Source organism: Aricia agestis, chromosome 4 (genome assembly GCF_905147365.1).
Source record: "Aricia agestis chromosome 4, ilAriAges1.1, whole genome shotgun sequence".
In the NCBI taxonomy this organism is placed as follows: Eukaryota; Metazoa; Arthropoda; class Insecta; order Lepidoptera; family Lycaenidae; genus Aricia; species Aricia agestis.
This window is the reverse complement of record NC_056409.1, coordinates 10,647,389-10,661,024: the sequence shown is the minus strand read 5'-3', so window position 1 is coordinate 10,661,024 and position 13,636 is coordinate 10,647,389. Positions and strand designations below refer to the sequence as shown.

At 34.6% G+C, this 13,636-nt stretch overlaps 1 protein-coding gene across 1 annotated transcript; it reads right to left on the bottom strand.

The window, feature by feature from the left end:
- Positions 1-259: 259 nt before the first annotated feature.
- LOC121726021 (phytanoyl-CoA dioxygenase, peroxisomal-like) lies at positions 260-6,987 on the bottom strand. The gene is made up of 4 exons (XM_042113236.1): positions 6,766-6,987; positions 1,534-1,707; positions 1,090-1,260; positions 260-825 (listed from the first exon to the last, which is right to left on the bottom strand). Exons 1-4 carry the CDS (start codon positions 6,961-6,963, stop codon positions 574-576), a joined length of 795 nt encoding a protein of 264 aa, XP_041969170.1. The 5' UTR covers positions 6,964-6,987; the 3' UTR covers positions 260-573.
- Positions 6,988-13,636: the final 6,649 nt, after the last annotated feature.

Sequence of the window (13,636 nt, the reverse complement as noted above, 5' to 3'; positions counted from 1 at the left end):
AAAAAATCTGCAAATCTCAAATTATAAACAATCAAAAAGTATGTAACAAATTACAAACCAATTAGTCCAGTCACAATTAGGTATCGTTAAAATCAAGTAATTAATATTATGAATATTAAATAATCAAAATTAGGAATATAATATTATACATATTTACAAAGTAACTGACAATTTTGTAATTACTTAATGTATTTGTAAATTATTAATTAATATCTTAGTATTATTGCAGTAATAATTATTCTGTGTTTGCGTTTAAATATTATGTATTATTATTATTATGTAGTTAATTCGCGTGAAAAAGACAGCTTACAATCAGCTCATTGTCATGGCTCGCTAATTCCATAGTATGGTATTTCGATGGATGTACCATCGTGGAAATTGATTCCTAGGCAGTTGACAGACCAACGTTATTTGGTTTGGTTGGGGTAATTCAATGTCAATGGTTTGACATAACGCGACGTAGGTCCCCCATCCGCTTTGGAATTAACTTCTATGATAGTACAATGTATAGATTATTATTTTATGGACTCTAGACTACTCCGCAAGGTAGGACTTTTGGAAGATCTTATAAAGTTAATCATTGGCTCTATTACTGACAGTGGCGTCTCTGTACAGATTAACTCCTCTCAGCAACCAACCATTACCCGGCTGGGCTTTTTCCCCGCCGATGGGCTTGTCGTGGGCATCGTACACCTGGGCTAGGAACATCCTCCGTGGGCGGTCGGAGGTGTTCGGTGTGCTGCCGTGGATGAGGAGGTAGGAGAAGATAACCACGTCACCGGCTTCCGCGATCACTGGAGTCGCTCGCTCGATTGGGAACTTTGTCTGCAAGAAAATTTTCATAGTAGTTGAAACAATATTCTCTAATAAACCATTAGCGAAAGGATATGGATAATGGATAGAAAGACCAAAAACGCTCTTATGTAAAAATAAACAAATTTAATGTGATTAAAGATTTACAGGAACAAGCTAGACGTAGAAAATGTAATGTAGTCTGCTTACAACAAACCCAGCCAGAATGACTTGACCAACTATTAACCAAAAATTTGGCTCTGAATAATTGTTGGGGTAGTAAAAAATGGAACCCACCTGGTCAACATAATGGAAAGCACTGCCTTCCTTTGGACCAAAATCTTCCAAAGGACCCAGCTTGTGTGAGCCTGGGTATACAAAGAGCCCACCATTCTCAGGGTTGGCAGCGTCCAGATGGATGAATGCAGCGGTCATTGAATCCTTCTCGTATGGGAAATAGGGGTAGTCCTGAAATGGAATAAAAATACGGTTAAAATCATTTCGATATTTTGATATACATTTTAGTGAGGCATATTATGTTTCAGTTGAAAACTAAGGACTTATAAAAACCAGCGCGAAAGGTAACGTCGACTTATTTTTAAGAATTTTTCGTCGGTTATAAGGAAATTCATATATCAGTGAAAAACGCAAAATATAGCGATAGGACAAATTTCTACGATCGGTGACTAATCTATTGATGGTGTAATAGATGCTACAGTAAAAGTACTGGCGTCCACCTACCTGGTGCATTGGGTACGATGCTCCTTTCTCCGGTGGTTTGTAATGGGCTTTGGTGTGATGCAGCGCTATGTTCTTGGTACCCATACAGTCTTCCAGAGCATCTAGAAGATCATCATCATACAACAGCTTGCCGAACACAGCATGATTCATTTGTAGATTGTGGATACCTTTTACCTAAAAAATTAATAAATAAAATAAAAACATCTTTATTCAACGTACAAGCGACAAAACACAGCCAGAGTATATAACACCAAAAAAGAATAACAAGTAACAGGTTAGGTTAGTTACTTAGAGAGCGTCCATTAATTACGTGAGGTTTTCTAGAGAGGGGGGAGGAGGTCTTGCTAAATCTTTCCAAATCTCACTAAAAAAAACTAGCGAAAAATTATTTCTTCAAGAAAGTCTTACAAAAATTGTTTTATATATAATATGAATGTTATAGAACAAATGACTTTTTTTCAATGACCAACACATTTACAGCTAAAACATAGATTTTGCAAATCTCGCGTGAGATTAGGCGCGGGGAGTTGGGAAAAATCTTACGAAATCTCACCAAGGGGGGATAGGGGGTCAAAAAATCCTACCAAAGGCCTCACGCAATGAATGGACGCCCCCTTAGGCAAGCTAGCTGCCGCTAAGTCTTTACAATGCCCACACCGCATTTTTTTAAAGGGATGTTTAAAGCCACTCAGGCTGCGACCTTGCAAAGCCGTGGCGCCTGATTTTCCTCCCCCTGTCTGTAAGCCACAAACGGCACTCTTATATAATAATAATCATTCCTAATAAACATGACAACACACAAAAACATAAAAAAAGATTGTAAATGAAAGTGCTAAATTTCGTAGGTACCATTAAGATTTTAGATTCGGTCGTATTAGTCTTAGCGTGATAATATAATATAATATAATATAGCCTTTAGCCTTACTCGATAAATGAGCTATCTAACACTGAAATAAGTTTTTAAATCGGACCTGTAGTTCCTGAGATTACCGCACTCAAGCAAACATACTCTTCAGGTTTATACTACTAAAGATTTTTTTAAATGATCGCTTGACAAACTCGAGTCTCGATCTAAAAGGCTTACTTGTTGGTAGCATACGCTTAGAATCTTACTTGTTGGTATGCTTAGAATACTTCTCACGAAACCGAAGTCACCACATGTTTCCCTATAAATTTTAAGGAGTTCCCTCGATTACTTATGGATACTTCATCAGATCACACATCACAAATTGGGATGATACCCTACATACCAAAAGAAAAATTTTGAAAATCGGTTAACAAACGGCGGAGTAATCGTTGAACATAAATAAACGAACATAACATCCCCCATTTTGACAGTCGGTTAAAATTGTAACCTATGTGATTCTGATGTATAAGCTATAATATTATTGTAAAGTTTCATTAAAATCCGTTCAGTATTTTTTGCGTGAAAGATTAACAAACACCCATACATCCATACATCCAAACAAACTTTCGCCTTTATAATATTAGTAGGATAGTAGGATAGGATTTCGCCCAATGATATTCTACCTATACAGATATGTTACGTACATATACATACATCCAAACAACATTGATACGTGGGAGAGCCATGCTTCGGCACGAATGGGCCGGCTCGACCGGATAAATACCACGTTCTCACAGAAAACCGGCGTGAAACAGCGCTTGCGCTGTGTTTCGCCGAGTGAGTGAGTTTACCGGAGGCCCAATCCCCTACCCTATTCCCTTTCCTACCCTCCCCTATTCCCTTCCCTTCCCTTCCCTACCCTCCCCTATTACCCTATTCCCTCTTAAAAGGCCGGCAACGCACATGCAGCTCTACTCATGCTGCGAGTGTCCATGGGCGACGGAAGTTGCTTTTCATCAGGTGACCCGTTTGCTCGTTTGCCCCCTTATTTCATTAAAAAAAAAAATCTATACATCCATACATCCAAACAAACTTTCGCCTTTATAATATTAGTAGGATAGTAGGATAGGATTTCGCCCAATGATATTCTACCTATACAGATATGTTACGTCCATACTATTTTCCGGCTTAAATCTCTTCCGAACAATTTTCAAATTCAAAATTGCAAACATTGACAAATTTTACAGATAAGTGAAACAAAAGATACGAAAAACCATTTACATAAAAGAGACAGTTCTATTTTTAAACGTCGAATCGTATCGCTGTCTCTTTTTTCGCCTGAGCTATGACGAAAATTCGATTTTTCCAGATTGTTCGAAAAAATAATTGAAAATGTAAATAATCGAGGTATTTATTGCAATCAAGACATGTGGTAAGAGATTACATGTGTTTTGTTTACTTTCGAGTCATAATTGGGCCCAATGGGGATTGTCAATTTTTTTTTAATTTTGCTCATTACAAAAACATTTCGAGGAATAAGGTCAGTGATCGTTTTTCTGTATTTAAACGAAATAAATACCCATTAGTTACGTATATTTTTGAACAAATACGTTTAACCTTTGTTTGACCTTCAATGGCGTTAAAATAGCAATAAATTCGACCAACATTACGTTTCGAACTTTTTTTAAGCTTCTCGTATCAGCTTTCACATAATGAGAACTTGCATTTGACGAACCAGCCATTATAAATAAGATTGAAAGGAAATTTAAAACATATGCAGAGGTCAATTGGCGGCCGATGATGACGTCAGAGCGAAACTTTAAAAATTTATTGAGAAAAAACTAGCCAATGAATTTCAAAATTATTTAATTTATATTCTTAAAATACCCTATTTTAACGAAAAAAAAAGTACATGTCATTTTTTTTGGACAATGCCCATTGGGCCGTATTTGAATCTTCACAACGCGCGCGGTAGTATCATATCTGCTTTGAGTTTTTCATCATTGATTTCGCCCATATTATTTTATTGAACTGACTAAATAAGTATGTCACCATGGCAACGTCCTTCGCTATCCCGGTGCACAAACAATGGTCGTCGTCAGTCTCGAGTTGTAATAATTTACTATTATTTATTCAACAAATGCACTTATCAATATAAAAAGTACCCAGTAGCCGATTCTCAGACATCATTTTCGGAGGAGTACGTTATCTAACATTGTGACACGAGACTTTTATAATATATAACCACGGATGTAAAAAAAATACGGACGGATCGCCATTAAAAAATGAGTGAAGCACCCTTAATAAGCCCAGGCGATCATACGTACACATCTTGCACACACACTCGCACTCATAGACATAATATATAATATATTATGTCTATGCTCGCACTGTAATAAGCCGATCGTACCGCCATTACGCAATTAGTCTGCATCGCGGTGACACGTCTTTGTCATTCATAAATAAAAATAAATATGCCATCTTGTGTTGTAAAATAGTGCAAGAACAATACAACCTTACACAAAAAACATCAAGGAATAACCTTTCATAGGTAAGATAACATATTTTTAAAGTATTTTGATAAAATAATGTAAATATTAATTCCACTTCAACAGGCCAGTAATGTCCATAACAAAGTGGGGAAATTTTCCCCAAACCGGGGAAAATTTTAAATTATTTTTAAATAATCAAATAATTAATTTTATTGTCTTTTATTAGTATCATGTAAGTATTTAGCATACTATTGACCAGTAATTAGGCAGGAATACAATAATAGGAGTGTAGACAGTAAACGAAATCTAATACAAGTTATTGTTTTTTTGAGAGTTTGTATTATAGAATTACCGAAAATGGACATATTTTACTTAATAACTTTATAATATTTTTTATATTTAATAAGTGATTTTTTTAATTGAAATAAGAGTGTATTTATTTTTTATACATATTTTTAGGTGTAACAAAATACTTATGTACTATCAGAGAAGTTGATTCCTATGCAAATCGGGGACATAAGTAGTTTGGTTGCGTTACGTCAAACCCAGCCGACAGATCACAATTAACATTGAATTGACATCTTATTCGACCAAATAACGTTGGTCTGTCAATTGCATAGGAATCAACTTCCTTGATGGTACATCTGTAAAATAAATATATTTCCTAAAAATAGTCTACACCCCTATTAATTTCTTAATTTACAAAAGTGGATATAATTGTTGTTTGACGACCTCTGTGGCTCAGTGGGTGGGCTGTCGGTAGCTCAAGCCGGGGGTCGCGGGTTCGAATCCTGCCGACGTAACAAAAAGTTTTCAAAGTTCCTGGGTCATGGGTGTGTATTAAATATGTGTATCATATAATAAAAATCTTAAATATATGTATAGTATAACAGTATTAAATATATTTCCGTTGTCTGGTACCCGTAACACAAGTCCTTAGCACGGGGTCAGACTGACGTGGTGTGAAGCGTCCATAGATAAAATTGTTGTCTTAGATTTCCTTCAGTAGTAGGGGAGGGAAGGTGCTATTGGTGTAGTCACCCGAGCGTCATTGAGACCTAGTAGGAATGAAAATATTGAATGGACCTCTAGACCAGGAATAAAATTTAACACCATGTTAGGTGATTTGATTTGACGTTAGCGCATGGTAGAACTCTCGATAGCTCTAACAGGCCGTTAACTGATTTAACAAGCCATTATTTATTTAACATTACTTGATTGTTTGATGAAACGGGTTACGGGACTTCAGTATCTTATATCTTTTCGTATACAGGTTTCGTATATAGGTTTCGGGGGCGATAAATCTATCTAGCTAGGAATTATTTTTAGAAAATGTCATTTTATTCGTGTTTTATCGAATACCGAGCAAAGCTCGGTCAAATAGCTAGTAATAATTTTATTATTGTAAATTTTTGTACATAATCATTATTACTAATAATGTTATGTAAATAATATACTTCTCTGTACGTAACATGTGTTTTTTTTTTCTATCTATAGTGTCATAAAAATAATATTTTCATTATCACATCTTTAATAACCGCTTACATATCTGAAGCGAAAAAAACATAAAAATATGTTTAAGTATAAAAAATACATTTAACTTGTCTGAGTTTACAAAATTTAAAAAGTAGGGAAATTTATGATTTATATGGCAACCCTCATATCACGCACACGTCCTACACGGGCGGCCATAACTAGGCTTCACTTGTGATTAGAGAAGGTTACGTCCGTATTTTTTTTACGTCCGTGTATATAACATAATCATTTATAGTTTTGACATTTTAACGAATAAAATAAAATAAAAGGAAGCCATAAAATTATGTTATCCATTACTAAAATAAATTACTCGTATTATAAAGAAGTCGGTTAAAAGAAAGTAGACACAAAACTTACGGTATACGGACTGTTGCTGACTCTATGCGTTTCCTCGGTTCCGACCCAGGAGCTCTCAGTTTTGTCTTCATTTTTCCTCCAAAACAAATCGTCGTACTCCCTGGACACGTCCTCAAGCAGCTTGCCTTTTATGACTTTCTTCAAGTGAATATAACCGTTCTCTTTGTAGAACTGTTTCTGCTCATTCGTTAGCCTCATCTTGACGACTGATGCAGCTGACGACTACAATCATCCGTATTTATAAGTATCGTAATTTGCGTCATCAGTTATGTCACTCTCTGATAAGCCCACGGTGGCGTTATAAATCGAATAAATATTTTTATTCTACATAAGATTTGTGTGGTAGAGGACAAAGGTTAACTTATTTATCAGAAAGTATGGGTTGCAGTGATAGCCCTAAAAATTTCCTAATATACTAGAACGGTCGTATTTCTTAAAAGAGATAATTAATAATCATTGAAGCTTAATTCTAAATAGTTTAATCAGAATAAAATATTTGTCGGAGGCCCGAGCGTGGCTTTTATGTATTATAAGCTAGTTGTTGCCCGCGACTTCGTCCGCGTGGACTTCAGTTTATAGCGCGCGACGTCAACAAAATTGGTGTCAAAAGCTTTTATAAAAAAAAAAACCCTGGTACCCCTTAAATCAAAGCAGCTGTGCAGTGTGCACATAATATTTAATTTTTTTAAATTAAACTTTATGTTTTATGCCAAATTTTAAAGCTTATTTAGCCCCCCAATTACACAACTTTACCCATAAACTATTTATCATTGATAGGTTTAAGGTTACGTCACTGTATATAATATAAAGTACTGACTTATTAAATAACGTAAGAAAGAAATAACAATCGAAAAAAATCGAAACTCGAATGTATGATGATACCACCTCTTATAGAAAGATGTTGGGCAAGCGTTAGCGCGATGTCAGAGACGCACGGCGCCATCTAGTATGAATTTTTGGAACTAACTTAATTTGAACAAATTTTCGTATTTTCACCCCTTTACAACCCTTTTTTTCCAGTAAAAAAGTAGCCTATGTCCTTCCTCAGGCTTTAGACTATCAGTATACAAAATTTCATTACAATCGGTTCGGTAGTTTTGGCGTGAAAGCGAGACAGACAGACAGACAGACAGACAGACAGACAGACAGACAGACAGACAGACAGACAGACAGAGATACTTTCGCATTTATAATATTAGTATAGATTCTATTTTCTTAATTACCTAAGTAATATTATTACTTATCTTTTAAAATTATGCTCATATAAAAAATATATCGCACGTATAAATGTTTACTTTGTGATAACCATGCAATTTTTTTTTATTATTATTATTATTTATTTATTATTAGAAATACAGTTTTTTTACAACATTAAACAGTGCGCCGCGGCTTCGTTCGTGTTAAAAGTATTATTATTAATACTTCGATCACAGTTTCCAGGAAATGCTATTGTATTATATTGTTGTCGCGATCACCGGTGCTCTTATGGGGCTTGAAGAATTAATAACCAATAAGGTATCAAAGTACCTTACTACCTTACTCATAGAGTAGGTATCTAAACTCTTCTAACGCACGCGCACCCCCGCCTTGGTGACGCCCACTTCGCAACGGGCCGCGCAGCAGTAATAATCGTAATATTTTAATTAAAAGCTTTTATTTAACTTGCTCTGTATGTATGTAAGTATGTATGTTACGATGGAATTTTGGAACTCAATTTTGAATTTATTTCAATACATTTATTAAATACTGACATCGTTAAGTCTCGCGACAAACTTTTCTTATCATGCAAATTGTACAGTATATTGAGGTTATACCTTAATATGCATTTCAAGGAGAAATTTATTTTCGTCTTTTAAGAGTGTTTTTAAAATAAAAGCTTTTTTTCAAAAAGTTTTTTGAATATAATTTATTTCGCCATAACTTCAAAACCAAACGTCCAATTTTAATCATCCAAAGATTAAGTATTATCTACATAAACTCTACTTAGTGATGAAATAATTAATTTTGACAAGGATTAATAGCATGAGAAAAGTAAACGCGTTTAAATGTAGTCCAAAATAATTCAAGATTTTTAAATAAAAAAATGGTTGTTGTGCCTCACTCGACATAGAAAGGTATAGTGTGTCGCAAACTTTTTTGTAGATATTTATAAGATCTAAAATTATTTACCACATTTTATGGTTCTATCTTTTATAGTTTAGGCAGCTTACGCAAAATAAGTGACTTTTCTGGTTGATTTTTTACACCCCGTGTCCGAAAAACCCAAATATCTTACGGCACCCTATTTTTTTCCAAAATAAAATTTAGCCTATGTTACTCGTGTATAATGTACCTTTCGAATGGTGAAAGAATTTTAACAATCGGTCCAGTAGTTTTTGAGCCTATTCATTACAATTAAACAAACAAACAAACAAAGTTTTCCTCTTTATAATATTTGTGTAGATAATACTCTTGTTGAACATCAAAACTATTATAGTGGTGCTTACCACCGGTTCGGGAACTAACCCGGCGAGAAGTACCGGCGTAAGAAACAAGAAACTCGCACAGGGCCACGTTTTACAAATAAGGTGGAAAATTATTCTAATAAGAAATATACAATTTAGTTAGGTACATTATAAATCTGTTTTAAGCAGGATCATAGTCAGACTTTTCATACAAAAGCTCATATTATTATTATGATTGGAGCTCGTCTTGATTTAGTAAACTTTAAAGGAGTGAGCACACTGAGACGGGCCGTGCCGGGGCTCATCGCAAAAATCCGCCTCTATACAATTTGTATGGAAGCCGATGCGCGTATCGCACACTGTGTCGGGGCGCAGCGGATTTCCGCTTCCATACAAATTGTATGGAGGCGGATTTTTGCGATGAGCCCCGGCACGCTGAGCCCCAGCACGGAACGTCTCAGTGTGCTCACTCCTTAACGGCACTCAATAACTCAAGTTCATAAATAACAATAATATCAGTAAGTATAGATGATCTTCATAAAGCATTCAAAAAATACATTATTTGATTTTACACTCAATTAAACAGCGTGCTTACTTATACATAAATAAATAATTAACAATCGTTATTTATTATGGCCGAAGTAAAATCAGTGCAAAATTAATTCCGCTCGGCTGAACATTTGTAGCAATTTTCATTAAAGGAATATTTAATTAATTGCTTATTTACATCACAATAGGTAGTTTCGTTATATTTTCATAAATGTATATACATTTTTAAACATTAAAATAACGGTTTGCGATTATTAAATTAATATTATTTTTTGTAATACACCTTCTGTCTTAAATAAGAAGCACGGAAGAAAAAATCTTGAATTTCCATGGACTCATATTTTTTGAACCAACATCCAACATAGTACGGGAGCCCTAGAACAGATTTAGTACTGATTAATCTTATTTTAAAAAGTAGGTACCATCGAGGAAATTGATTCCTAGGCAGTAGGATCGGTCGGATGAGTTTGACTTAGCGCGACCAAATTACTTAGGTCCGCCATCTGCCTAGGAATCAACTTCTCTGATAGTACAAAAATACAATCATATTTAATTGCAGCAATAATAATGGCAAATGCCACAGTTTGAATAATAAAAGCTCGTTGCCACGAATATAAGGCTGCGATTCCACCAGAGATGAGCTAAGCTGCGTTGCGAGGAATGTGTTTTTAAGAACCAATAGAAACGCTTCATTGTTCAGCGCAAAGATTTTATTGGTTCTTGTAAAAACATTCCTCTCCATTTCTTACATCTCCGGTGGAAACGCAGCCTAACGGTTAAAAACGACTTCAAAATTTTTGCTTTTATGAAAAAAAAATACAATGAAAATTGAAAATTTGAGACAAGAAGGGTATATCATAAGTCGCTTTATTAAAATAATTCTCATTTTCAGTCATTGTCATTTTTTGTGTCTTTCAAGTTCCAGCCATTTGGAAGTTTAAATTGTTTCCCTAGACTAGGACGAGTCGGCGCATGAGTACTGAAAACTATTCCACCTCAATTTTTTTATGCGATCCTCTTCAAATTCCTGATGATATAAATGCATGTTGCCAGGGCGCAACCCGGTGCCATATTGTTTAAACAAACATTGTTTAAACAATTGCAAGGAATTGTTATTTTTCAACCGAACAAATTTTTTTTATATTCTTTATTGAAATACCAATAAAAAGGTCCTATGACTTTTTACGATAAAGTTAATATTTTTAAAGATATGAATTTTTAAAGGTTCGAAAAACCTGAAATTTGGGTACTTTCGACCGATGAAAAATATGTTAAAAAAATAATAATGTCAAAGTAATATATTTTTTTTAAATTCTATATACAATAGTTAATAATATTGTTAATAGAGATTTCAAAAAATTTCATTGTTTATATCTTTTTTTTATCTTAGCAAAAGTAGACAAAAAATTGTGTTTTTTGTATGGGAGCCCCCCTTAAACAATTACTTTATTTTAATTTTATTATTAATTATTAAAGTACAAATATAATTAAGGATTTTGTGAAATTTTCAAGTGCCTCGCGGTTACTATTATTGATTACGAGCAAAAAAGGCCAAAAAAAGCACGTTTCTTGTATAGGAGCCCCCCTTAAATATTAACTTTATTTTATTTTTAGTATTTGTTCTTATAGCGGCAACAGATATACACAATCTGTGAAAATTTCAGAAGTCTTAATAATAGGGTTTACTAAGACTTCGTTGTCTGTCCGTCTGCCTGTTTGTCTATATGTCTCCAGGCTGTATCTCAAGAACCGCTATAGCTAGTCTTCTGACATTTTGAAGAGTATCGCATAAAAAAATTGAGGTGGAATAGTTTTCGGTACTCATGCGCCGACTCGTGCTAGTCTACCCTCGCTGGGATAAAAAAGAAAACGTTATTTTTCCCTCCCTGGCTATTTTCATTTGTGACCCTATAAAATTTTTCAACCCCTAAAATTGCTTTAGTCTTTATCATGATATTGCATTATAAAATCGACTTCCAAGGCAAAAACAATAATAACATCCTTATAATATGAACTAAAAAGTATTAAATAATTTTTCCTATCTAATAGTGCCTTTTTCCGAATTCGGCTAAAACTCTACTATTTCTGTACTCAATCTTCATCATTTTGAAGTCGGTGCCAGTTCCAAAAGTTTCAAATATTCTGGCAGACTGAAGATTCAGCTATATCTGGTACCGACTTCAAAATGATGAAGATTGAGTACAGAAATAGTAGAGTTTTAGCCGAATTCGGAAAAAGGCACTATTAGATAGGAAAAATTATTTAATACTTTTTAGTTCATATTAATATAAGGATGTTATTATTGTTTTTACCTTGAAAGTCGGTTTTAATTTTTTGTTAAAAATAATAATTTCACTCTCTTTAGTTACCTAGTAAACTATCGCGTACTATACGTAGAATAATTAATACACTATATTATTCTACGTATCTTATTACAAGCTCACTGGTGAGCGAGACACAATAGAATAACAATAGATTTCCAAGAATCCACGGTCGAAGGATTAATAGGAGTATAATCAGTAAAACCGTTTCGGAGGAGTAAGGAGTAAGGACACGAGAATTTTAAATAATTTATGAAGATAAGAAGATGTACTTATTGTATTAAATATTTATATGATAAGGCACTTATTTAAAGGGGCAATTGTAAATTGCAATTTTGGTAAGTTAAAAATTATAAATGGCACGTGTAATAACTAGTTTAGCAGTTAAAACTAAGCAGTAAAGTAAACAAAAATGAGTTGTAAAAAATAATGAAATGGACCATTGAAAACATTACTGAACAGTAAAATTATTATTAAATGAGCGGTAAAAATTTATGAAAGAGCGGTTACGGAATTTGTCAGTGAGAAATCTTATTCTAAGCAGTTTTTTAAACAATGAGGTGGTAAAATATAATAAAATCGGCCAAGTGCGAGTCGAACTCGCCCATGGAGGGTTCCGTACCGTTATAAAGCGAAAGTAAGGGTTGATTCTTCGCCGCCGCAACGCGACGCGTAGACGCATTTCTAAATTTGTATGGATTTGACAGATCAGACGCGTCAGACGTATTGCGAATCTGTCAAACCCATACTAATTTAGAAATGCATCTACGCGTCGCGTTGCTATCTGAATCAACCCTAAGACGGTCGCCGGCTGCTGCCGCAGCACGCTCGCTGCGCTCGCTCGGCTCCCTCTGTGTTGTGGTCTAAGTTCTAACCTAACCTAACCTACTCTTGGACTTTCTGGATTGTGTTTGTTTTTGTTTTGGCGGGGGGCTGCGCCCCCCGAACCCCCTCTTTAGGGGGAGCAGCCCCCCCCCTCCCCCCGCTGCGGTATCCGTGGTTAAGTAGGCCTTCTGTTAAGTCGTTATCGAACCGCTCATTCCATCATTTTTATCTCTCATTCAGTTATTGAACTGCTCAATTATTACTATCCATGTTTTACAGTCGCAATAATTAATCAACCGCCATAAAATTAAATAACTGCTCAATATTTTTTTTAACTGATCATAATAACATCTTAAATATTTAAATAACCGCTCAAAAAATTAGTTCACATATTATAATAAACGTCATTACTCATTATCCTAAAACCTTTATAAACTACATAATAGAACAAAAGTTCTGATAAAATTCTAATAGTCTAATTCAGCAACTCCACAGAATACACATTTGTACAAGCTACTCTTACTTAACGAAATTATAAATAGTTTCTTTTAAATACAATAACTTATAAGTAGGGAATTATATCGTAAAAGAAACACAAGCACGAATATTTGTTCGTAATTTATTTATTTGATAACTACTTTGCTACATATCCACCAATAGGAGGGTGAATTATTTGTGTACGAATCCGGACATCTACCGGTCCCTAGCACTTGTAAGTTGTATGACTCGAGC